The sequence below is a fragment of the Acipenser ruthenus genome, chromosome 4 (assembly GCF_902713425.1).
Source record: "Acipenser ruthenus chromosome 4, fAciRut3.2 maternal haplotype, whole genome shotgun sequence".
Taxonomy (NCBI): Eukaryota; Metazoa; Chordata; class Actinopteri; order Acipenseriformes; family Acipenseridae; genus Acipenser; species Acipenser ruthenus.
Window position 1 is genome coordinate 77887807 of NC_081192.1, and position 27548 is coordinate 77915354.

General features: G+C 36.3%; 1 protein-coding gene across 4 annotated transcripts in view; it reads left to right on the forward strand.

The window, feature by feature from the left end:
- Positions 1-26077, forward strand: part of ubp1 (upstream binding protein 1) — a 43506-nt gene extending 17429 nt beyond the window's left edge. For 3 of the 4 annotated variants that reach the window (XM_033999801.3, XM_033999804.3, XM_033999803.3), the window contains 15 exons: positions 971-1047; positions 1551-1656; positions 4943-5049; positions 5898-6050; positions 6415-6525; positions 7414-7521; positions 11845-11942; positions 15493-15528; positions 15638-15692; positions 16415-16508; positions 17975-18065; positions 20439-20560; positions 24319-24461; positions 24791-24842; positions 25015-26077. In XM_033999801.3, the coding sequence (XP_033855692.3) occupies positions 971-1047; positions 1551-1656; positions 4943-5049; positions 5898-6050; positions 6415-6525; positions 7414-7521; positions 11845-11942; positions 15493-15528; positions 15638-15692; positions 16415-16508; positions 17975-18065; positions 20439-20560; positions 24319-24461; positions 24791-24842; positions 25015-25052 (1391 nt within the window). In that variant the 3' untranslated portion in view covers positions 25053-26077. The remainder of the gene's footprint in view (positions 1-970; positions 1048-1550; positions 1657-4942; positions 5050-5897; positions 6051-6414; positions 6526-7413; positions 7522-11844; positions 11943-15492; positions 15529-15637; positions 15693-16414; positions 16509-17974; positions 18066-20438; positions 20561-24318; positions 24462-24790; positions 24843-25014) is intronic. The other variant, XM_059022870.1, reaches the window with a different exon arrangement.
- Positions 26078-27548: the final 1471 nt, after the last annotated feature.

Below are 27548 nucleotides of genomic sequence, written 5' to 3' on the forward strand. Positions count from 1 at the left end.
TAGAAAACAATGGAGGTTGAGATTGCATGCATGCATTTGATTAATGTACCCAATCTTGGACATTTTAACCCTTCCAGAACCAGCATGTGGTTAACAGGATAATCCAAAAAACACACAGCTTCTAATTGTATAACAAAAATATATTTGATATTGTTTTATGTGGTAGAAGCATACTTGTTTGTGTACAGCTTAAATATGGTGTTCATTTTAGAATTGAAGCTCCAACACACTCACACATGCACACTTGTCTGTACTTTTTTTTTACCTAACAAATTGTGTTTACTGTAATCCATTTGCAGTACAAATTACCCTGTAATTCCTTTGATAAAGCAGATAAATAATCAGTGCACATACAAATTAATGAGAAGCAGTAACAGAGAAATGTATTTTTTTGATTTGTTTAATAACCAACAGTATTCAGTCTTATTTTTTGTTTATTAAAGGGTCAGTAGTGGGATTCTGAAAAATATAGTGTTACACGTCCCCACGTTGCTACAAATGTTTAAATAACTTACCTGTAATTTATTTTCATTAACATCCTGACAACCTTTTACACTTCAACGTTTAAAGTATGTTTCAAAGCTCTTTTTAATGGCCGCTCTAGTGCACTGATTATTGCCCACACTGTCAAGCAGGTAACACAGAAATAATGATTCATGACAGAAAAGCCAGAAACCTTTTTTTTTAAATCTCTTCACTCTTCCTGCAGTGATTTAGAGGACAGATCTCAAACCTCAGTACACTGGAGCGGCCATTTTGAAAAGAGCTTTGAAACATACTTTAAAGTTGTCAGATGTTAACAATGAAATGAAAAATTACTGGTACATTATTTAAACAGTTGTAGCAACACGTAGGGACGTAGAACACTATATCTTTCGGAACCCCGCTACTTATTCTTTAAAATATGTTTTAAAAAAAAAGAAAAGTTTTAATCTTAATCAGTAACTTTTGCCCCCTTAACCCCCAAAAGGTCAGTCCTACGAAATCCGAATGTTGGATAACAGAAAGATCGGAGAACTGCCAGAATTGAACAGTAAAACCGTGAAGGTACAACCGCTTTCTTAATTTCTCATTTTGGTACTATAAGCAGTGAGCTGGAGCAGAGCTGGCTGAGTGCTAATTAAGAAGCTTGTTCCTGCCAAGTGGGGGTGGGGTCAGTGGTTTTGCAGTGCATGTTTCTAAAAATAAGTTAATTTTGTTTCTAAAAATAAGTTAATTTTGCTTGAAGCTGTTTTGTTTTACTCGGTTTACAGTATTTTCTAGATAAGCAATTTTATATATTTGGCTTAAAGAAAAAGTAATGTGTGACAGTCTGGGAAATGGTGGTTTTAATCACATGCTTGCTTGGTGGTGCGTTTCCTTGGTAACAGAAATATAGTGGTGATACACATCTAGAGAACCACATATCCATGAGTGATAAAACGTGTTTACTGTGTTCTACTAGTAATTGAGAGAATCTGAATCTCTGTTTGATGTACCTCCAGAGCACATCAACCCAATCATCGATTTTGTGATTTGTTGATTTGCTTTTACCTTCTTCACCCCCTTAGAGCATAGTTAGAGTGGTGTTCCATGACCGGAGGCTTCAGTATATGGAGCATCAACAGCTGGAGGACTGGAGGTGGAATCGCCCTGGAGACAGGCTGCTGGATGTTGGTATGTAAAGCATGAATGTCACTACAGAGCACTTAAGAGCGGTCATCATAAAGCCATTAAAATTTGTCTACTTGACTTAATTGGCTCTATTTTAAATTAATAAAATAATGCTGATCTATAAAACTCTTCAGTCCCATTGGTGAGCTCCCCAAGCGGTGCATTATTGACCCCCACTTTTCAACATCACTAAATGCCAGAAAATACTGTGGCTAAAGCTTGTTCAGCAGGAAAAAGGCACCTCTGCTTAGATATATAAAATAGAGCCCAATCTTTACACCTCAAAGCCTGATAAGTAAGGCTGTATTTAATCAGAAATTTCACAATTGAAATTTATGACTTATTAGCCATAACAGAGGAAGAGCTGGTGACCCAATTCCAAGATAGGCTCTTTCTATTCAGGAGACATCTGTTCAACATCAGATGGCAGTACAGCATCTACCAGACCCTGAGGGAAAACCTGACCAATGATTGCCTGATCCAAATAGACTTTAGTGAGAACTTCACTTGCAAGTACGCTTCAGAGATTCAGTCAGTTCACTTCGGGGTGTCACACAAGCAAGTGACGCTCCACACTGGTGTCCTGTATGTGGGGGAGGAGCCACCCATCTCCTGCACCATCTCACCCAGCAGAAGGCATGATCCAGCAACCATATGGGCTCACCTCGACCCCATCCTGGACATGATAAAACACCAGTACCCTGCCGTGCAACACCTTCACTTCTTCAGTGATGGCCCTGCCACACAATATAAACAGAAGGGTAACTTTTATATGGTTTGCACGGAACCTTACAAGAAGGGCTTCCAGGGGACTACTTGGAACTTGTTCGAGGCCAGTCACAGAAAGGGTGCTCCAGATGGAGTGGGGGGTTCATTAAAGAGGTGAGCCAACCTCTTGGTCCGCCACGGGAGAGACATAACAGATGCAATGTCTTTCTACCAGGAGTTGAAGGACTCTGGCAGTCAAATACAGTTGTATTATATCAGCGAGGAAAAGGTGGAAAGAAAGGCACAGAAGATGTCTGGGGTACCTCTAGTAACCATAAAAGGAACCATGCGAATGCATCAGGTTGTAAGTATCACACCTGGCATCCTAAAATATAGAGTCATAAGCTGTCTCTGCCAAGCAGCGGAAGGCGTGTGGGATTGCCCATGTTATGGATTCCAAGAAGTCACCCTCCCGACAGTGCAACCATACCCTGGCGTTATACTGGAGGTCGAAGAACATAATGTCAAAGTTAAGTGCATGCACAGGAATGGAGTCAACAAGTTCTACTGGCCAAGCCCAAGAGATGATATCAACTGGTATGGGGATGACCAGATTGTTTGTCTGATGCCAGAGTCTCTGCCAATGAACAAAAGATCAGTTCAGATTGACCACAGTATCTGGAAGTACTTGGAGGAGAACCTGAATGTGTGAAAGTGGCAGATGGGAACTGGCAATGGAGACTGGCTCGGAGATGATAAGAGATGGATGCGACACAATAACATGGCAAAGACAAACATATCTCAAGTAAAAGTGAAGAACAGTTAGTACAGTAAATATTCCATGAACATGTTTTACTGCATACAAAATGTTCGTATCAGTGCTGTTGGGAAAACAGTTTTAGTTTACGTTCAATGTTAGTGTTTCTAATGTTCTAGTGGACAATAGGCTTCATCTTTTGGTCTTAATCTTTGACCAATAACCTTAATTTTATTGTTCATATTAAATCAACACATCTTATTAAATCTGAAATTATTTGTAATGAAAAACATTACTAATAAATTGATAAAATTGGTTTGAAATAATCTTATGCTATGTCATTGGTTTCACATTGCGTCACTGGTGTTCCTGCATGGCATATTGGTGTTCTGGCATCAGAGTTGCCCAATTTCATATACTATGGTTTTTGTATCTACCTAACTGTTGCTGCATTCATTAGTAAGCATTTTAAGGATATGATCATTCAATTTTGATGACTCAACCTCAATTATTTCTAATGTTACAATAAAAAACACAATGGTAGAAATAGAAAAATTTCACACAATAGAACTTTACACATACCTGTTTAAAGTAAATTATTACTAATCAAAACAATTTCTTAATATTATCATTAACCTTTTCTGTCTTTGATTATATATGCAAATTAAATAGTCAAATTACATTCTGGAAAGCCTGAATTGTCATCTAAAATATAGGTAACACCAGTGACAAAAAGGCAGCACAAGCATTTTTTTAATGTAATGTAGTAAAAATATAAAAATACATTAAACTGTCATTTATGTTAATTTATAATGTTAAGGGGTTAACTATTATCTGACTAAGTTTTGGTTTAAAAAAAAAAAGAATTACATTTTTTAAAAGTTGGCTGTTCAAAAAGCCACCATTTTCGTAGAATGACCCAGATGCAGTAGTGAATGTATTCTAATTTACACTACTGAAACAAGGCATGTATTTAAACCACTGTTTTATAATTACAGATTCCAACAATTCACATTGCATGCATTTCTTAAAATGAATACCAAGGATAGTAAGATTGAAGTTGTAATCGGTTACTTGCTTGACAGTGAATTATGCTGTATAAACTTTACAACGGTCACATAAAAAAAACATTGTATTACTGCTTGTAAGTAAAAAAAAAAAAACAACATTTACAGTAACATGTTTAGAAGTTGTCAAACTGTAATTTAATTCCTCTTCCTAAGGAAAATTCCCATCTCAGTTTCGGCAAACGAAACATTGCATTTTGTGCAATGAGAAGTTAAAGAATACAGTAATATCGGTGTGCATAATAGGCTAAAACAACAATTTTTACCTATAAAAAATACAGCCCTACTGATAAGCAGTCACAAGAGCCTCAGATGGGTTCATCTTGTTCTCAACAACCTTGTACCATGTTCCCAACCCCCATGTTAGATAAGCTTAGTAGCTTAGTAAGCTTATTTTGGTGGTCGTATAATATATGTATTTTATTCATTCAGTACACTTTCAATTGTACTGCCCCTAGTTGTAGGTAACAATGACCAACTATTTCACCATACTGAAGCCTGATTGAAAGCAGCATCTTAGGAACTGCTTGTCCAATTTTTTTTATATTCTTCTTTTCTGTGTTCTGAATGTTGGTAACAGTGACCTGCTTTTTCACTGTTCTGCTACTGTTATGTGGATTATTTACTAAATATTGAGTTTGTACAAGTTATTACAACTGTACCAGATCCACCAGCTGCCAAACCTGTGTGTGGTCCTTTTATAAAAAATGTGTTGCATTGTTTTCTAAGCCCAATGCAGATCTTTCTTTTTGGACAGATATCCCAATGTCTGTTGGAATTATTGACCCAAGGACAAACCCAAACCAGCTCAATGCAGCTGAATTTCTGTGGGACATTACAAAGCGCACTTCAGTTTTTGTCCAGGTAAAAAATATTTAGAAACTAGATTCTGGGTATTCAAGTTGGAATTGTTGACATGCTTATAATCAAGGCTCGAAGTTAACTTATATATTTGGTAGCATTTTGCTACCCAAAACTCTTAATTTGCTACTAGTTTTTTTTTTTTTATGCAGTAGCATTTTTCTGATACCTTATGCTGCAGTTTATATAACCGACCCTGAGTGAACACGTACACAGTTACTGGTATTAGGTAGCAAAACCTCACTACTGCATTATAAAGTTAACTTCTAGCCCTGTTATAACACTTGCTGAGGGAGGATATAGAAGTTCTGGTGAGGATATAGAAGTTCTTCTAAATTGTGTGCATGAGTTGCTTGCCTATTTTGAAGTTAAAACTGCAGCACCTTCTACTGCCTCCATACTGTAACTGTGTGACCTTGTAGCTTGAATTTGACTGGATGCATAACATTTCTGTTATCTACGGTTTTCTAGCTTTGTTGGCTAAAATTACTTTTTAAACTGCAATTTTTGCAAATTATATAATTCTTTTGATTTGCTGTAGCATTTAAATTTAAATTTTTTTTTAAAGCAATCGAACAAACTTATCCAACAGGAATACATGTATTATTTATATGTGTGTGTGTGTATATATATATATATATATATATATATATATATATATATATATATATATATATATATATATATATAATATAATAGATATAGATGTATAGATGTGTGTCTGTGTGTGTGTGTGTATATATATATATATATATATATATATATATATAATAGATATAGATGTGTGCATGTGTGTATATATATATATATATATATATATATATGATCCTTTTTTTCTTTTTTTTTTTTAGGTACATTGCATCAGCACAGAATTTACTCCTAGGAAACACGGTGGTGAGAAGGGTGTACCATTCAGAATTCAGATCGACACTTTCAATCAGAATGAGAATGGAGAATACACTGATCACCTCCATTCAGCCAGCTGCCAAATCAAGGTCTTCAAGGTAATGGTGATGTGACTGTGTTCTGCATTGAAACGCAGTGACTCCTTTACTAGCGTAGAACAGACAGAGCAGATACATTCTTGGTGAATCTCTTGACTACATTGTGCTTCAGTCCTTCCTAGCTATGAAATGGCATACTGGAACTGATAAGTCTCCATTTCCTGATTTATTCCTTTCTGGTTCTAATTTTTTAATTCCCAGTAGTGCTGCATATAAGCAAGTTTAAGATGATGTAATACGCACTGCTGACCCTGATCAATCTGAAGCAGTGGTAGTAGTCATAGTTGTAGAAGTGTACCGTTTTATACTATACACAGAGTGGAGTCTTTCTCCTGTTGTTGAATCTGAATTTGTAACTCTGTAGCCAAAGGGAGCGGACAGAAAGCAGAAGACTGACCGAGAGAAGATGGAGAAAAGGACCCCGCAGGAGAAAGAAAAGTACCAGCCTTCATATGACACCACCATCCTGGCAGAGGTAATGATGAGCAACCATGGGGGCAAATCAAGTACCCCTACATGGCTTGAGCTACTGCTGATTTCATGAGCATAAGCTGGAGTAAATGTCAGGGTATTTTACATAAATACATTCCTATAACATCTACAAACCTAAATTACTGTCATACTTTTAAAAAGATGACAGAGTGACCGTTATAAAACTGCAGTAAAGTACTACAGTTGAAAACTACGGCATTATTATTATTTATTTATTTATTTATATTTTTTAATTCTTGCCCTTACAAACCTGCAATTAAATATTGTTTTGGACTGCAGACTGAAGGAAGAAGCAACATCTTTGAGTGTGCTAAACAATAGGCTGGCTCTATCTCTCAACAATAATTCCCCTTAACTATTGGGTATTTTCATTTGCTCATTTGTATTTTCATTTGTTTTAATTACCTCCATGATTTTAGTGGGGATGCTTTTTCTTCTTGTCCCTAGAACTGCTTGGAAGGGCACCAGTCTTCGATTACATTTTGATTTTAGCGTTCAGGGCCTTCATTCCATCCAAGTAGTGCCTTTGAAATAGTGATTGAATAGAAAGATGGAACGGGGATTCTACTCATTGAGATTCTCAAGTTAATGTGGAGCCCTTGTATTAAAAAGGGTGGGGTTGGGGATTTGTACATTTGAATAAATGTAATACAATTTAGTGCCTTTCTTAATATAAACACGGTATAATTAAATGTGAGTGCACACATTATAATCTCACGGCCAAAGCCTCACTGGGGTTAATACTCAAAGTAGATGTTTTTTCTTTTTTGATGCCAGTGAGTTACAATATTAATTTATGGTTCTGAATTCTGCATATTATGTGCTCACTGTGTAATTAAAACATTGATCCTAGTGTTTGGTGTTTGTCCAGATGAGGCTTGAGCCTATAATAGAAGATGCAGTTGAACATGAGCAGAAAAAGTCCAGCAAGCGGACTTTGCCAGCAGACTGCGGTGATTCTCTGGCAAAGCGAGGCAGTGTAAGGACTTCTGCTTACCTTACCTTTAATTGTGAGAGTCACGCCTGGTGCAGAGTTCGAAGTGTTAGATATAGGGCTTTTCCATTGATTCCATTACAAACTGGCTTGGCTTGAACCTGGCCTCCTCATTTGGAAAATCCTTACTTGGCACAATCATGTACTCACTAACTTGATGTGCATTCATTCCTAAATCTAACACTTGCAAATACTACTAGACAATATTATATATATTTTTTTTTTTTCCCTCGGTGTGTACATTTTGTTTTGTTCTTGGATTACAGTAATTGAAAGGGGTGTCGGAGTGGTTTCAGAATGGATATTTTTTCTTTCCTGTACTTAATTTGTGATCGGCAAAGCACTTTTCAGTGGAAGAAATATGTTTTTATATATATATACGCTACCGGTCAAAAGTTTTAGAACACCCCCATTTTTCCAGTTTCTATTGAAATTTAAGCAGTTCAAGTCCACTAAATAACCTGAAATGGTACAAAGGTAAGCGGTAAACTGCCAGAGGTTAAAAAAAAAAAGTTTAGGTTACCAAAAACTGAAAAATAATGTACATTTCAGAGTTATGCAAAAAGGCCTTTTTCAGGGAACAAGTAATGTGTTAACAACTTACAGCTGTTCTGCAGCAATGGAAGTAAATTAAGCCTTGAAAGTTGATGCTAACAATTCCTACAGGTGTCCCAACTTTTGTTGATTACTTACAAACCCTCTGTCTGTATAAAAGCAGTGTTGGAACAGACTGTGTTACTACACCCTCTTAAGCATTATTTGGACAGTATTGTACTGCAGGAAGTAGTATATTGCTCTCATAATGGCGAGAAAAAGGCAATTAACAAAGGAAGACAGACAGACCATTATTACCCTTAAAAGTGTAGGTCTTTCCTTTAGAGAAATTGCAAAGAAAGACAAGGTGTCAGTGAGTACAGTTTCTTACACCATCAAAAGGCACTTGGAAACTGGAGGAAACTCTGACAGGAAGAGGTCTGGCAGACCCAAAGCCACAACAGAATCAGAAGACAAGTTTCTGAGAGTCAACAGCTTGCGTAATAGGCGGCTCACAGGACAACAGCTTCAAGCACAGCTTAACACTGGTCGAAGTAAGCAAGTCTCAGTTTCAACTGTGAAGAGAAGACTTCGAGCTGCAGGTTTGACAGGTCGAGTGGCAGTAAGAAAGCCATTGCTAAGATGGCAAAATAAGAAAAAGAGGCTTGCCTGGGCCATGAAGCACCGCCAGTGGACTACTGAAGACTGGAAGAAGGTCTTATGGACCAATGAATCAAAATTTGAAATCTTCGGTCCATCACGCAGGGTTTTTGTACGCCGTCGAGTAGGCAAAAGGATGGTTCCTCGGTGTGTGACACCAACTGTCAAACATGGAGGAGGAAGCGTGATGGTCTGGGGCTCTTTTGCTGGATCCAGAGTCGGCGACTTGCACAGAGCGAGTGGCACCCTGAACCAAAACTGCTACCACAGCATTTTGCAGGGCCATGCAATACCCTCTGGTATACGCCTAGTTGGTCAGGGGTTCATCCTACAGCAAGATAATGACCCAAAACATACCTCCAGGCTATGTCAGAACTACCTTAGAAGAAAAGAACAAGACGGTAGGCTTCAAATCATGGAATGGCCAGCACAGTCTCCAGACTTAAACCCCATCGAGCTGGTTTGGGATGAATTGGACAGAAGGGTGAAAGCAAAGCAACCTACAAGTGCAACACATTTGTGGGAACTTCTGCAACAGTGTTGGGAAGAACTTTCCGAACAATATTTGATTTCCATTGTAGAAAGAATGCCACGAGTGTGTTCGGCTGTTATATCTGCAAAAGGTGGCTACTTTGAGTCAAAAATTTAGATTAAATTTTGTTAAAACATGATTTCTTTTTTATCTCCAATTGTTTATTTGTTCTATGCTTTAATTTCAGAGTACATTGAGACATTAAACTGCGTAAATTTCAATAAAAACTGGAAAAATGGAGGTGTTCTAAAGCTTTTGACCGGTAGTGTATATATAAAATGTATTTATCGCTTTACCCATATCGATATGTAAAGTAATAATGTCATATATGAAAGTTTATTTTTTACATTTTGGCATGTAAATGTTTGACATGAACTAGTTCAGGTGATTTTAATCTACAGTTATTTTACTTCTCATTAGGGGTTTTAATCAATTTAATGGTTAATCAGTTAATCACACCTGTGGGCTTTTGTCGATTTAAAAAAAAAATAAAAAAAAATAGATTGATTCATCTTGTCTACCTGAGTGCGGTATCAAAAAATGGTGCATGAAAAATAAATCTTGAAATATTGTGGAGCATACTTCTAAAGACCTTGGCAAAAGGGCAACCAGAAGTTATACCCAGTGCATAACTTTGGTTTCAAAAGTGGAGTGAACAGTTTCTATAGCTGGGGCATATAGTAATACAATTATTATTATTATTTTTGTTTATTTAGCAGACTCCTTTATCCAAGGCGACTTACAGAGACTAGGGTGTGTGAACTATGCATCAGCTGCAGAGTCACTTACAATTACGTCCAACCCAAAAGACGAAGCACAAGGAGTGACTTGCTCAGGGTCACACAATGTGTTGGTGGCTGAGGTGGGATTTGAACCGGGGACCTCCTGGTTACAAGCCCTTTTCTTTAACCACTGGACCACACAGCCTCCTATGAGAAATAAATGCTCATTTCATTCCGATTGGTGCCTTTGCAGTCAAGAACAACTTCTGAGGACAGGAGACCCCAATGTGCAAATATAATTTTTTTTTTTTTATAGTATTGAGACCATAGACCGCAGAAATAGTATCATAATTAAGAAATTCCACAATGAAAAGAAAAAAAAAAAAAAACTCTGTTCTTTACTACTGGGCTCTGCTTGAGATCGCCCATAATACAACACTGCCTCAGTTGATTGGCATTTCCACTGGGTCTTGGTGGAGACCACTATACTGTGATTATACAAATTAATGATTGAGAAATAAACTTTAGTACTGCTGCTATGTGAGGGTCACACTTCCACGTGGTTGAAAAAGTGAGGGGGATATGTCCTCTGTGTAAATTACGCCTATGGGAATACCCAATATTTCACAATATCTCAGAATGAAAATAAAAAGGCTGCAATTTGTTTGTATAATATATTTTTCAAACAGTATCAGAAAATTAACAGCTATATTGTAATTTTTCTTCCGCTAACTTTCTTTTAGACATGGCATTTGATTTTGAAGGAAAAGCACATGGGCAGTAAGCTCAAAGGAACATGTCAGATTGCATCACAAAATGATTACTTGTAGTCATCTTTCAATACAATTTCATATCACTAGCAAACAGGTGTGATTAATCGATCATAGATTGGATGATTAATTGATCAATAGAAAATGTCGAGCTTAAAACCCCTACTTTTCATATATTGATTACTGGTTGTATGATTGCAGTTGACATGATACTGAAGTCAGGTGTATTTACGTATTAAAAACTAGCAAAACTTTTATGTACATGAGTTTTTCATTAACACCCCTACTTTAAAAGTAGATGTGGTGAAAGTACACACCAGTTTGTTTTGTGCAAAGTACCTATTGCATGTAATGAACAACAAACACATCTTCTGTCAAAATTTCTGTTTGCAAAAGCAGAGTCAGTTTTTAAATGAGTGTGGAGCTTGTAAGCGTAGGGACAAGTAATTGAAACCATGTTTTGCCTTATTTGCATTTAGGTAAATTTCTGTAATAAATACTTAGATTTATAGCATAAATGTGCCTTGATTTAACATCTGCAAAATACCATCGTTAATGTGCATACTATATAATACATGTTTATTATACAGTCAGCTCTTGTTTTGACTAACTGGCAGGGACCAGAAAATAGGTTGTTTTACCAGGGTTTACAGTGGAATCCCTGTTCTTACGACCTCCAAAGTGAATGAGGGAAATGGTCTACAGATCTGGGCTTTTAAGGAGTAAGTTAATGTGCAACTAAAAAAGTTGCAGTAAAAATGTTTTATTGCAACAAAGTTTTTAAGTTAGCAAAGTTTTGTTATATCAGTGTTAGTCAAAAGGAGAGTTGACTATTTAGTATATTTGCAGAAATAAATGAGAAGTAATCAATTATGTTATTTCTGTATCAATCAATTGCTGCCACATCTCAAGGGATATATATGGGAGTGACATTAAATGCATGCTGGTCCTTATTTCAGAGTTGTATAAAGAGCTGTCTGTGTGTGAGTGAATGCTGTTATGGCAGTTTTAAAATTGTTAGTGTATTTAAGTGTTTTAAAAAAGAAAAAATGTAATTCATCTCTTAACTTATTTTTATTTTTAATTGCAGTGTTCTCCTTGGCCAGACAACGCCTATGTGACTACTACCCCAACATCTGCTCCTACATTTACCTCTGCAGCACACAGCACTAGCAGTGTTCCAGACAGGTAAGTGAGCTTGTATTCAGCAGGGTAGGGGATGGCCTGTACTTTTATTGTTCAGGTAGCTTAGGCAAGACAATCTTGAGATGAACTTTCCTGCTGAAAGAACAAATTGTTACCTGAGAATCAAAAGATTCTATCAGGTAGTTAAGGTGCTGCAGAATCTCAGTTTGTTTTTATCCAACTGTGATGAAACTCGGTAAGGATTTCCTTCAGCACTTTGAGATAATCAGAAACTGATGTATTTTTTACATGTGCAGTCTATGCACGTAGTTCAAGAGGACTTTAATATTGTTGACTCCTTTTATTTATTTACTGCGGTGGTGGGCAATGTTTATTGCCCTGAACCTTTGTGTCATATTGCAGTGGTTCTCAAAATTTTTTTGGCGACCTCGGAGTGGTGCACTGCTAAAATACAAAGTATATCATATGAAAAATAAAGAAAATATAGACATATGCACTTCTAAATTTGTATTTATTTCTATAATAAAGCCAGTGTTGCAATTTAAAAAACATAGCAGACCCTTTCAACTCTGTACTGGATCTTAAATTCCAGGCCCTTCTAATAATAAACTGGAGACACAAATTTGGTGTTTTCCAAAAAAAAAAAGAAAACCATTATATAAATGAATACAATACCTAAACTAAAGAATATTACTGACGTATTGAAGTAAAAGAAATATGAAAACTACTTTCACTTTCCTGTTCCAATCACATGCTGCACAATTCCCAGCTAAATCTAAATTAAAAGTATAACGACTTAAAAAAAAATAGTGGCAAAAGACACACTTTCATAAACTAATAACAAGTGAAAACTGTCAAATTTAACTTAAAACTTCAAAAAAATAAATGTGGAAAAGTTGTACAAAATAAACTCACCGTTTTTGTTTTTTTTATTACTAAACTGTTTGCAAAAGCAGAATCTGTTTTTAAATTTGTTTGGGGAGCTACAGTGAATCTTTCATTGTAAGCGTAGGGACAAGTAATTGAAACCATGTTTTGCCTCATTTGCATTTAGGTAAATGTATGTAATAAATACTTTAATTTCATAGCATAAATGTATATCTGTTGAATAAATAAATAAATTCTCTCTAATGCCAAATCAGTGTCTTATAATGTGCATTTACACAGCGCTTCCTCCATTTTCACCTGACAAAAGCAGCCAAAACAAAGCGAAAGAGACAAGCTAGGGTAATGTAACAGTTTAGATACTGTTATGTGTTTTTTTTTTATCTGTGATCTTTATTTGTTTTTGTGCATTTTTATTTGCAAGTGAACTGTGACATTAGGGCCTTATCGAGCACTATATTCTGCAATTTTGAATACTGACTTTGGATACTTTAATTCTGGAAACTTTTTTTTTATCTTTTGTTAAATTGCATTACCTTTTACTTTTCACGAAGTTCTGTGCATGCGTAACATTTGGATTTAGTTTTGCTGCTGGGTCGTTAACGGGGCATTTTACATACTGCTACAATATATACCGGATTTAAAAGTACAGTTGTAGTCAAAAGTATACATACCCCAGTGGAAATTTTATAATTTCTAGAAATTTCTCAAACAAAGAATTATATGAAAAATCTTTTGTAGCAAAAGTTTTGCTTTTGTGGATGAAGTTACATGAAATAGATGTCTACAGTTATTAAAGCAATTTTTTTGCAAAACTCCAAAAATGCTAATTCAAAAGTATTCATACCCTGACAAGGAAAAATTTAATTAATAGCTAGTTGAGGCACCTTTTAACAATAATAACCTCTTTAAACGATTAGGATATTTGTCAATGAGCATGATTTTTTAACAATTTCTGATCATTTTTCAACGCAAAATTGTTTTGGTTCATTCAAATTCCGAGGACTCCTCTTGTGCATAGACGCCTTCAGCTCATACTAAAGATTCTCAATTGGATATTTAGATTGGGAGTAGTTGGGATATTAAAAAAAAAAAAAACCTGCGAAGTTTACTGTTTAGAAGCATTTCAAGACAAATTTCCCTTGTAAAAAATGTATTGAATTTTTTTTCTTTTGATTTATTGTTGGTAACCTTGTTTGCTATTTACACTATTTACCTTGTTTTTTTTTAGATTTAACATTATTAGAAAAATATTAGTTATTTATTGGACATGCACAATCCATCGATTTTTCTAAAACTATTGAAACAAGAAGATTGAAAAATATGTTCATAGTGATAAATGAAATGCTTTTATATGAGATTATCTGTACAATATTTTATTATTTTAAAATAAAATACAGACTATGGCAGTGTGTTTATGTATTTATTTTTCAGTGAGAGTAGTGCAGGGAAACAATGATGTCCTCCCTTCCTCCCCCCCGAAAAAAAAAAAAAGCCACCAGGGTATGAAACCAGGATCCCCCTGCTGCAGCAATGTTCCAGTTAGCCATCATGGGACAAGGTGTTAGATGAGGAAAAATAGCTGTACACTGTTTTTAAAAATAATAATAAAAACAAGTTTGTAATAGAAAAAAACAAAAGAAAAAACATATTTTGTCTTTGCAGAATTTGATGGAGCCTACTGTAAATATTGGTAGAAAAACAGTACAAAATGCAGAGAAACTTGACAGGTTATTCACATGTCCTTTAAAAATCTGGGGTTCAGCAGTTACATAACTGAAAAAGTTAAGCAAAATCAGAACTCCACAAAGCAGCAGTAATATTTGGCAGTTATTTCGTATCTGTGATGTAACAAACTAAAACACCTGTACATCAGGAGTTGGATTCAGCTTAACTTAATTACAAGCAAATATGTTCCAAACTGCACTAAAAGGAACATTTCCTTAAAGTACGTTTTAAGTTTGTTGGTGAGGTGGGGTCACAGGGAACCTTTTGTGTATCTTGAAGAATTTAGTGAACCCGTCAAGCTACGAGGCTAGATCCGCCCCTGTTAATCACTAATTGATTGTGTATTTTGTGGGATGGTAAGGGGGCAAGTAGATTTTTCTAGCATTTTGTCCCTTGGACAAGTTTTGCACATCATTGCACATCATTCCACCTAATTCAGTGCTATAAAAAAATCAATTTCCATTTTTTTCCCACTATAACGATGCTTCTGTTTTTTCGTACAGGCTCCCCGGCCTCCCCCTCCTGCCTTTCCTTTGATTTGTTTAATTTCGTTTGCTGTATCGTATTGTTCCTTTTTTGCTTTCTAAACGTGTTTCTTAATTTGCTTTGTTGTTTTTGGTTTGGTTATTTTCACGCTCACTTCCACTAAAAAAAAAAAAATCTGTTATCTTCTTAGTCGTTTTAGCCTTCCACGAGCTGCAGTGTCTAAAACGATACCCCGCCCACCCGAACCAACGCGATTGGTTAGAAACGTTACCACTGCGTGAATGGACTGGGTAGACCGTGCATTTCAGTGCTATAAAAAAAGAAACCGCAAGCGAGGAGGACTGAGGCTGCTGGCAGTCCAATTTACACCTTTGCAATAATGCAGTGACAGCTGGGGGACCGCAGTGGTGGGCAGCACCACCCAACCAGCTGACGGCAAACTGCATAATGAATATATGTTTTTGCTAGATTTTTATTTATTTTTATTTCTCAGGAGACGACATTCAAGTTTGGAACTGAGCAGCACAAGGTTAGTTGACTATATAGCTGAGGGGTGGCAAATAAGATTGTCCTTTTTTTGTTCATCTTAAAAGAGCATTTTCTTTTTTTTTAACTTATTTTTTGTTTATTTTTTATAGCAATTCCTCTTCACCGAATAATCAGGGAGATTTGATAGTCAACGTGGCTATGGAAGTAAGTGTTTTTAATAATAATAATAATAATAATAAAACCGTGAGTGGAGGGCAATTTTACGGAAGCTCATTAGCACCACAGTTGATAAAATATATATTGCGTTAATACTGCGTTTTTCACAATTATTGCGTTATTACGACACCATTTCTCCAATGGTGTCAGTTTGTGCAAGTCGGAAAAAACAACAAACAAAAAAAAAAACACCTTCTGAATTTTCTATAATGTATATATTATGGTTTTTGAAAAAATCTTTACAAATACATAATATTGCTACTGTAGTAAATTAATGCATATTTTCATTCAGCCCATTTTATGATCACATAGATTAGGCCACAGGTTTTCAACCTTTTCTGTGTCTGGACCCCTAGAGACAAAAAAGTAGACGCGGTCAAAGTGTGTGGGGGAGGTGAAGATTGGGTGTCTTACCTATACAATAAACTCTTTGTACAAGTTAATCATTAAATGCAGCTGTCTCAACTTGTTTTAAAGCAAAACCAAGAGACTGAATGGGAATAGTGACATGAGTGGTGTGAACTGCCAAATCTATTTGGTGTGAAATAACGCAATATTATCACGTAATGATTATTACAAAATAATCCAATACTATCTCGTCCTTATGAAATTCTTTTTTTTTTTCTTTGTGTCGCTAATTAGCTACTGTGAATTCCTTGGTTATAGTTTCTGGAGAGATTTATTCATTTTCTTCCTTCCTCCTCCCCTAGCAACTCAGCCCCACTGCTTCTATACAGGAGTCGCAGCAGTGGCTTCACAAGAATAGATTTTCTACATACGCACGGATATTATCAAACTTCTCAGGCAAGTCTATTCTTTATTTTTTTGTTTAATCAGTTATTTTCGGTTATTAAAAATAAACATCACTCAAATATATACAGTCACCTCCAAAATTATTGGCACCCTTGATAAAGATGAGCAAAAAAGACTGTATAAAATAAATACCAGTACTGAGCTATATTGTAATTTTCCAACATGTGAAATATATGTGACTTTATTAATGATTCAGTGGAATCAACCAAAATTACACACTTCTCAAACTATAAATATATTTCCTAAAAAAAATGAAGTGTCACAATTATTGGCACCCTTGTTTTCAGTACTTTGTGCACCCTCCCCTTGCAAGGATAACGGCCCTGAGCCTTTTTCTATAACGTTTAATGAGATTTGAGAACACACTGGGAGGGATCTTAGACCATTCCTCCATATAGAATCTTTCCAGATCCTTGATATCCTTCGGTATGCGCTTATGGACTGCCCTCTTCAATTGAAACCACAGGTTTTCAATGGGGTATACACACATACACACATATACACACATACACATACACACATACATACACACACAAGAACATCATTTTAGATATTTCTTAACATCATGTAATAATGTAAACTACAAAATGATACTGCAAAAGGCTACCGGAAGCTACATTATAGTAGTACAGTATTTCATGTTTGATTTTGAAATGTCACATTTTTCAATTTGTCAGTATATGGAAAACTACAAAGCAGTTTGTAATTCAATATGTTAAAGTAACATTATTCAGCAGGTTTCGTTCAACTTTATGAAGCAAAATTATTTAATTCTATAGGGTGATGCAAAGCTTTTTATCATAGCTGTATACAAAGGTTAACTTAATGTGTTGAAGTGAGGATGGCCACATTTAGAATTCAGGCAGTGTAGAACTCTGGATGCATTTGAGTCAGAATTGTGAAAAGTAACAGATTTCATGTTACGCCCCATTGCCACGTGTCTCTCACACTTTGCAGTTGTTTTTTTTTCAGCCCAACCCAGTCACAACTCACTCAAACAAGTGTATTCAATTATGTAGGTCCAGAAAAAATTGTGATTGGTTAGTGCAACATCTTTGCATGCTGTCTGCCTTCTGAAAGCCGTTTTCGTTATGTAGAAGGAGAGAAGTGCATGATTGATATTAAAATATATTGCCAAAACCCAGGTTTATAAATCAACGTACAGGTTAAGCCCTGTAAGTTGATTTATGACTCCTTCTCTCAAGTGGAGTCAGCCATGGAAGAGGCAGAAAAATGTTTCCTGATTAATAGCATTTCTCAATATACGTGAATAATAACAGGAGTCGTCAGTTTGGCACATCAATGCTTGTCTATTCTTGGCTAACAAAGACTGTAACATGTGCTTAGCCACATTTTTGTAGGTAACATACCTGCACTCAGTTAAACTTTCATTTGAAGTGCAAATGAAAATGAAACGTTGAGATTAAATCTAATTTAGTTTTGATTGCATTGTTCAGGTTCTGATTTACTTAAGCTGACGCGAGAGGATCTGGTTCAAATTTGTGGCCCAGCTGATGGAATTCGGCTGTTTAATGGACTTAAATCAAGGTAATGCAAAAGCTCTGTTTTGCTGTCCATTGATATAAGCACTTTAACTAACATTGCCCTGATAGGATGTGGCATTTAGAATCTGCAGCTGTGGTGCAGGGAGACATAAGTGAAAACAGAGCCTGCTTGTTGATTACTTGTGGTGGTGTTGATTAAGCTGAATTCATCACCCTAGTGTCGTGCAAGGGGAAGGGTGTCTGTTTTACTTTATTGTTTTTTAGATTATGGGTGTTGATAGAGTGTCTGAAGACAAATATTTAATAGCAAAAAAAAAGTGTTAAACTAAGTCATCGAATGTTTTGGATTTTAGCTTGGAACATCACAGCTCTTTCATTTTAATACTTTGGTCTGCAGTAGGGTTGTCAAAAATACCGATACGTTGATACTACCGCGATACCAAATTTCTAAAACGGTTCTGAGCTTCATTAATTATGCATTCGGTAATACCGAAAAACAAAGTATCGGAGCACTCTACTTGTATAATGAAAATTGCGTGTTTGCGTCCTTCATGTAAAAGACGGAGTCGATTTACTAAAAAAATAAATAAATAAATAAAAATAAATAAAGCTTCCCTTTTGTATGCGCAGGGACACCATACACTCCAGGTGGAAACAATGACAACGAAACAGCCAGGATTCAGGAGTAAAAGGTTAAGATGGGAGGCACACAAGCTCAGTGGCCCGCGCTCTTAGAAAGAGAACAGCAGGAGTGCTGAAGTATTTCGCTTATGAAGCGAATGAGCAGGGCAAAGCAAAAGATCCACCCAAGCCCATATGCAAACGGTGCTTTAAGACGGTACAAACAAAAGGAGGCAACACCTCAAATTTAGCGAAGCATTTGGCGGACAGGCACCCTGACCTCTTCAAATAATTCAGACAGGTTAGCGACAGCGTAGATTATTGAATGAATGCATCACATATATAAGTTAAATACACGTCCTCAATGAAAACGATGTGGAAATGTGAAATTAAGAAAGCAAGCTAGATAACTTGGCGCTAATGTGTACGGTGTTGTGCTCTACGTTGGAGTGATAGATAGTATTTGTCTGCCTTCACATTAATGTTACAGATAACAGGCAAGCAAGCAAGCTAGCTAAGCTAATACATCCGTAGCTTTGCTAGTTAGCTCATTTCTTTAAACAAGCAAAATATATATGTATATATTTTTTTTTTAAATGACATTGAAATAGAAGTGTTTGTATGACAAGAGGCTTGAAGAAACATGTCATGGGAACGCATGAAAAAGTTGAAGTTTGATTGTAAAGTACATTTTTTTCTACTCGGAGCACTGAAAAAAATATTTATTGACAATGTTCTTTTTTTCTAAAAAGCGTATTTTATTTTCATCCTGTTTTTGTTTATTATTATTATTTATTAGCAGACGCCCTTATCCAGAGTGACTTACAGTTATTACAAGATATCATTATTTTTACATACAGTTACCCGTTTATACAGTTGGGTTTTTACTGGATCAATCTAGGTAAAGTACCTTGCTCAAGGGTACAGCAGCTGTGTCCCCACCTGGGATTTAACACACAACCCTCCGGTCAAGAGTCCAGAGCCCTAACCACTACTCCACACTGCTGCCCTACATTTCTGTACTAAATTTTGTGGGTATCAAATCAAACAATGGATTTTTTTTTATTTTCTGAACCCCCAGTTTGTGCTGATTTATTCCAGATGTAGTACTCACCTGAAACCCCTGTAGCCACAGTTACAAGCACAAATATAATAACAGTAAAAACTTTGAGAACTTTTCTCCATCAATAATGTACAAAGCACTCACCTGACTCACTTAATAAAAATCTCAAATTCATCCACTTTGTAGTTTTACGTCATCCTCTTTATTTCACTACCAAAAACAAACAGAACTATTAAAGGGCCAGTCAATCATAGTCCTACACAAAACATTTTCTTAAGTGATAATATGCAAATTACATTTACTGCACCTGCACCATTTGACCTAGAGTCAAGATTGTTTACCTTTTATTAAAGGAATGTTCTCTTATTTTGCGTGTTCAGATGTTTTTTTTTTTTTTTTTGCCGTGGTATTGAAAAGGTATCGAGTATCGTGAAACTGAACTGGTTTCATATCGAAGTTCAAAATTCCGGTATCGTGACAACCCTAGTCTGCAGTTTTGAATGCTGTGGATTTTAACCTGAGGTAACAAAACAAAAACAAGCGGCATGTGTAATGATGTGGTAATTTTTTGTATATAGAATGGGCAAAAAAGCCATTGTATTGTTTCAGAAAGTTGTTAAGATTGTTCACTACATGCTGTTTTAGAGCCACACATCAGTATTGGGCTATGTGTGTTTGGTTTTGTTTAGTTTTTTTCCCCTGTAGTTCTTAAGTTTCCTTTGTTCCTTGCAGGTCTGTTAGGCCACGCTTGACTATCTATGTCCGTCAGGAAACAACGCAACCAGAAACTCTTTCACAGCTGGAAAACCAGCAAGAGACTGAGAATGGAGAACACAGCAATAGTGCAATATATGGTAGGTTATAATTCCACAAAGTAGTGCTGGGACAAACATGGTATTTCCATGTTCGGATATCCATTGAAAATTCAGACAAGTATTAGATTATTCATTCATTTGCTAAACGTAATCAAAGCCATTATATGTAACACTATTAAATTAAGAAAATACCCCAGAAGAATTCAGGCCCCCACTTAATTAACTGCAAAACCAGGTAGTTTAAGGAAAAAAAAAAAAAAAAATTCTTGTGTGTATTTCAGGCAGGAACTGTACGTAAAGTAGACATCGCATGTTTTTTGGTTAAGTCCCTGCCATCACCATTTCTTTACAATAAACAAAATGACACATTTTCATATAGTAATAATGTCATTAATTCCTTTTTTTTTTGCTGAACAAGTGAAAATTGTCATTTAACTTTGAATAAACACTTCAAATAAAATAAACGTGAAAAAAGGGGGCATTGTCGGGGCTCCCGAGTGGCGCATCCAGTAAAGGCGCTCCACGTGAGTGCAGGATGCGCTCTGTAGCCTGCAAGTCGCGAGTTCTAATCCAGGCTATTCCTTTGCCGATCGAGGACGGGAGCTCCCAAGGGGCGGCGCACAATTGGCCGAGCGTCACCCGGGGGGATGGAGGGTTAGGTCGGTCAGGGTGTCCTCGGCTCACCGCGCACCAGCGACCCCTGTAGTCTGGCCGGGCGCCTACGGGCTTGCCTGTAGCTGCCCGAGAGCTGCGTTGTCCTCCGACGCTGTAGCTCTTGGGTGGCTGCATGATGAGTCTGCAGTGTGAAAAAAAGCGGTCGGCTTGACGGCACACGCTTCGGAGGACAGCGTGTGTTCGTCTTCGCCCTCCCGAGTCAGCGCAGGGGTGGTAGCGGTGAGCTGACCGTAATAAATAATTGGCCATTCCAAATTGGGTGAAAATAATAAAAATAATTGGCAACGACTACATTTTTAAAAAAAGGGGGCATTGTACAATAAAATGAAATAAACCTCAGTTCTGGTTCTCGTTTATTACATTCCACATAACAGAAAACAGCATCACTATACGTAACATTTCCCTTGCCAGTTTGACCAGAGTTGGAAAGCGTAAGCCCTTTCTGATTGACGTACCTTCATTTATTCCCCTGATTTTGACTTTCTTCCCAAATTTAAAGACGCATCTGTGGTTAAAGTAGAGATCACTATGTGCGCACATCCTAATCCGGTCTGTTTACTTCTTGCTGTTTAAATCTTAAGACGGTCAAGAGCATCTGTGTTGATCTTCTTAAAAAGAAATAGCCTCAAGAATAAACATGTGTTCATTGACCATTATGGGGTCCTATATTGTTAAACATGATTGATTATATGTCTGTGGGGATAGAAAGATCTTGCCTATTAAAATGAAACCCAGTTAACTGATATAAACTGCTGTTAACCCATTATTGGACATGACAACTGCATTTGTCCTGTTTCTTCCACCAGAGGGCGCTAAAATGCAGCAGCTTTTTATTTGTGTAAAGCAGGGGTCCCAACCTGTTGATCGCGAGCTACTGGTCGATCTCAAAGCCTTAGAGTAGATCATGAAACATTAAAAAAAAAAACACTAAAATAAATCAATATTTATTTTATAATGTATGCTTTCATTTTACTATTTACTTTCTCAAGTTAGAAACAATAGAAAATTACTAAAATTTGTTGGGAAAAATAAACAACAACAACTTTTTTGCCTTATTTCCAGACAGTATTTTTTTACCACAGTGAATGACAAATGCATTTGTTTAATTTGCAATGTACACTTGGCTCTGGCAAAAAAGGGAAATGTTGAAAGACACTTTAAAATGGTTCATATATACTACGATGAAGACTTTCCAATTAAAACAGAGCTCCGAAAAAAGAAGGTAAGAGAACTTAAATCACTATTAAAGGCTCAGCAGTCAATGTTCACCAAGCAAACCACTAAATCCAAGGCAGCAACAGTTGCTTCATTTTGTATCAGAAATTTGAAACAAAATAAACCATTTGAAGAGGGCAAGCTTTTTGAAGAAGCTTTTCTTGAAGCAGCAGATGCATTGTTCGACAGTTTAAAAAACAGATCAGAAATAATATCCGCCATCAAGGATATTCAGCTTTCGGGGAACTCAGTAACTCGCCGGATTGAATCCGTGTCAGAAGATGTCTCGTTTCAGTTAAAAATTTGCTACAGTTTGAATCGGTTGATGTTGACACATCCCAGCTGGGTGTATTCATTAGAATGGTTTTCGCTGATTGCAGTGTAAGGAGGAACTACTGACAATAATTCCGTTGAAGGAAAAAACTAGAGGATGGGATGTTTATGCTCCCTTTAAAAAATACAGTAATAGCACCTGCTATGATTGGTTCGATCAATGGGTTTATCTCGCTCTGCAAAAGGGACCCTGATTTCCCCCCGTTCCTGAATTATCACTGCATCATACACCAACAAGCTCTGTGTGGAAAAATTCTAAACATGAACGATGTTATGGACTTTGTTGTTAAAGTTGTAAATTAAATTTGTTCAGGACCACAGCAGAGAAGGCTGTTCAAAACTTTACTTGACGAAATTGATGCACAGTATGGTGCCCTACTACAACACACAGACGTGAGATGGTTAAGCAGGGTGAAAGTACTGCAACGATTCAGAGATCTTCTGCCACAAATAAAGATTTTTTTTAGAATCTAGAAATGAACACCACCAAAAACGTGGTGTGGCTTTTAGCGCTGGCTTTTCTGATTGACCTGATGGCATGACTGAACGAATTAAACATTGAACTTCAGGGAACACAGAAAGGCATTACTGAAATGATAAGCTCAGTGGAAACCTTCCAAGAAAAATTGAAACTGTGGATAACACAACTTCAAAAAAAGAACCTGAAACATTTTCCAAGCATGAGTGAAGAAGTAGAAAAACATAAGGGAACCTCTCATCTTTTGAAAAATACACCTCTCACTTGGAAAGAATTCAAGCAGAATTTGAAAGACGCTTCGGATTTCAAACATCTGGAGCCGGTAGCCACCTTCATATCTTTTCCATTCATGACGGTTGATGGTGAAATTGCAGAACAAATTGGGTCAGTGTTTAACCTTGACAAGGCAGATCTTGAAAATGAAATAACCACCATTCAAAATGACATCCAACTAAAATACAGAGCTTCAGATGCTAATTTTTGGGCACTGGTCAGTACAGCAAAATACCCAGAAATAAAGAAGGTTGCACTATATGTAAAATTATTTTTTGGCTCCACTTACCTCTGTGAGTCTGCATTTTCAAGCATGAAAATAGTAAAATCAAAATACAGATCAACAATGACTGATGCTCACCTGAATGACTGCATGAGACTTCCTCTAACCAAGAACACACAAAACTTCAGCAAACTGTCTGATGAGATGCAATGCCAGGCCTCTCTCTCTAATGGGAAGTTTCAGTTAGATTCATTATTTTTTTTATTAGAGCCTATAGGTAGATTGCAAAACTCTGGTGTAAAGTATCAGTAGTACAGTTGACATTTAAGGAGATTACAAAAACTAAATAACAAATGCAGAGGGGGGATTTTTTATTTATTTACTTTTTTTAATCTCTTCTTTTTTAGTCCATGGTGCTTGTGACAGATTAGACAATAGCACTGTCTGAATTCTATGCAGCATTTCCCTCCTTATGACACTGCTTTAAGAGTGCACCTCAATCCTGCCCTGCCATTCACTGCCATTCCTGTGACAATCCTTTCACTTCATTATTTTTTGTATTTTATTTTTTTAATTCATTTTTTTTTCTCTTTTTCTCAGTGTATCATGCTCTCTACTTGGAGGAGATGACTGCAGCAGAGCTTACCAGGAAGATTGCCTCCGTTTTTAATATCTCCTTGAATCAGATTATCCAGGTTTATAGACAGGGTCCAACGGGCATACATATACTCGTCAGTGATCAGGTACAGTCATATGCTTTTGTGTTGTTGTTAAATCCATTAAAGATACCTGTTTCTGTAAGGAACTTTTATAATATAGGATTTAATGATCTGGTACCTTTTTTTAGACCCAAAGGAAACTTCATTATTGTTTGCTCACAAAGCAGGACCTGTAACTGTTCCTGGTTAAAACTAACTATTTGACTGACATAGTCACTGCAGAGCCTTAAAATGTTTTGAATTGATGTGTGCAAATCTTAAAATGTTATGAATTGATGTGTGCAAATCTTAAAAATAATACCCAGTGCAAGAGAAGTTTGTGGGGAAAAAAACATTTTAATTGTCTCTTTCAGATGGTGTGCAACTTTCAAGATGAAAGCTGTTTTTTAATCAGCACAGTGAAAGGTAAATATTTATTTGATAATAATATTTATTAATCTTGCACAACTAGACTATGATCTTCAGTTGGATACACTGAAAGACAAAAAATAAATACTTATTTATTCAGCAAAACAATTGTTAACAACTTAATTTGTTAACTATACTTTCTTTTTGCCCCCCCCCCCCCCCCCAACAGCAGAAAACAGTGAAGGTTATCACGTGATATTGAAGTGAAGCATGCCGGGTAACAATGGACTGAGATTTCAACAGTCAGAGGAAGAAATAATTTAAAAGAAAATCTGCGTAACAACCTTTTAAAAGAAGCATTGAGCAAATCCAAGTACATGTTAGAATCTGATTTATAGTGTATAAAAATGTTTCATATTGAAAACAGAAAGATATTAAAGAAAGACGTCAATGGATAAGCCACTGTCTCGAGTCCTGCAGCATTGTCCTTGACACTCGCCATGAAGAAAATGACAATGCTCAGCCTTTCTATTTTTAAAAAGCAAATAAAGGCCAGTATATATTACAGTTTGCACGGGTTGCTGGTTCAATATCTAGCTTGAAATATGGAGTGAAATGTTTCACTTGCAGGTATTGTGTTTTGACTTCTATTGTGAAAGATGTGGAGTACTTGACTGAAGAAGCCTCAAGTTGGTCCCAATATGTAAAAGAATACTGTAAGACAGGAAATATCTGCAGCAGCTTTATTTTACAGATGTCTCACTGTGGACATATTTACAGCAACAAATGTTTATGCGAGTAAACATACTGTATATAAACTGAATTGAGTAATTATGAACATGTTGCGGCACGTATATTTTGCTTATTTTTAATAAATGCTAAATTAGTATATATTTCTTGCCAGCAAACATTTAATGTCTTACAGTATTCTTTCTCTCTCTCTCTCTCTCCAAAATGCTGCCCTCCCCTCCCTGTTAACACAGTTGTTCAAATTAAATTTAAATGACTGTCAAACTTGCTGTTTTTTTCATTTGAAGCATGTTATCTGACAATACGTTTTCGCTAGTCACAGAGACAGAATCTTTTAGTTTTAATATTGAAATGTTCCATATCTTGAACTGCCTTATGTGTGTTTCGGAACAGGAGTCAAAAGCAAATGAAAGAATGAGGAAACATGACCAAATAACCAAATATTTCTGCAGTTACGGCAAAGACACAAATGATACCGGGTTGGAAAATCTGTTGTACATTTGAAGTTGCATACATTAAAAAAAAAAAAAAAAAAAAGAGAAGTACATATGTAAAATTTACAAAAGACAGTAATTCTTTTTTTGCTTGGATGACAGCTCCAAAATCAGCTGCTAACAATGAAAAGTGGAATAAGAAATGTGCGCTGTAACTCGTGGTATGCCATACTGTTTTTTTTCTGATTTTGAAAAAACATTACATAGTTCAGTTTTTTTAGTTCAGTTTTTTTTTTTTTTATTCTATCAAACTCAATATAAGGTGCTCTGCTACAGGTAATGGGATTGTGTAGTGAGAAAATATTTTCTTTTTTTTTTTTAATTAATGTTTGTTATCAGAACACATTGCTTAATTTATGATGGGCAGTAATGAAAATTGCTTATAAAAAGCTGACCAGAGCACACTTGTTTTTTGTTGTTTTTTTTTTTTTTTTTAACTTTTTTATTAAAACTATCATTTATCATAAATTGAAGACAGTGACAGTGACTGTAGGTTATCCCCTTAATTGAGTTGTGCTGATTCGACAGTGGTGTGTAAATGAAGATACAGTGCTTTTCTGCTGCTCTTGTGCATTATTAAATGTTGATCTACACACTTCAAACTATCCTGAAATTAAACCATGTAAATCACTTTGTAAAACTGTCTTGTAGTTTGTTTTTTTTGTTTTTTGTTTTTTAACTTAATGAGGCTGGTGTCATTTCAGGAAGCAGTCAGAAGAAAAAAGTAAATGCAGAAGTTTTTTTTTTTTTTTTTTCAGTGGCCATCTGGTTAGAATGCAACAATTTACATTTAAAATAAATAAAACCTAAATAATATTTATATTGGCAGGTGACAACTCTACAGGTCTCAATATCCCCAACACACTTTCACATTCAGGACTGCTCCTCCCCAATCAGCTGAGACTGCTCTGGGGGGGGGGGGGGGAGGGTCTCCAGTACCCCAAAAGCAGGAGTGGGTGCAGGGGGAGTAGCTTTATAGTCTAAATCACATCCCTAGCATCCAAAGGAAGAGGTAAGCCAGTTTCCAAGGAGGAATAGCGAGGTACTTTCATACCAAAACAGTCTCCGAAGAGAAAAAGATTCTTACAAAAATGGAGCAAGTAAAAACACGTCTGCTCAATTTGGAGTGAGGAATCAAATGGCAAAGGTTGCTGTGTGATTTAGCGTCTTGTTCCAGAATGCAAACAGACACGTGGTCACACGGGGCCTATCGGGCAGCTTTTTAAATATGTGCTCAGGGCCTGTGACACGTCGGTCATTTCCCAATTCGTAATGGTTGACATTTCGAGATTGAAAGGGAACATAAACTATAAACCATAAACATGCATGCATATGTCTATGGCACAAACAAAACGGTCATACATGCAGGACTATTTTGTGATGGTTAAATGGTGTCAAAAATACATTTCACCTCAGATACTCAAGGGAATGCATTGCATGAAAAAAAGTACTGTATTCCGTGAAAGTAAACCAACGAGTTCGTCAGTGCACAATGCAATGATCACTTCGTACAACACGG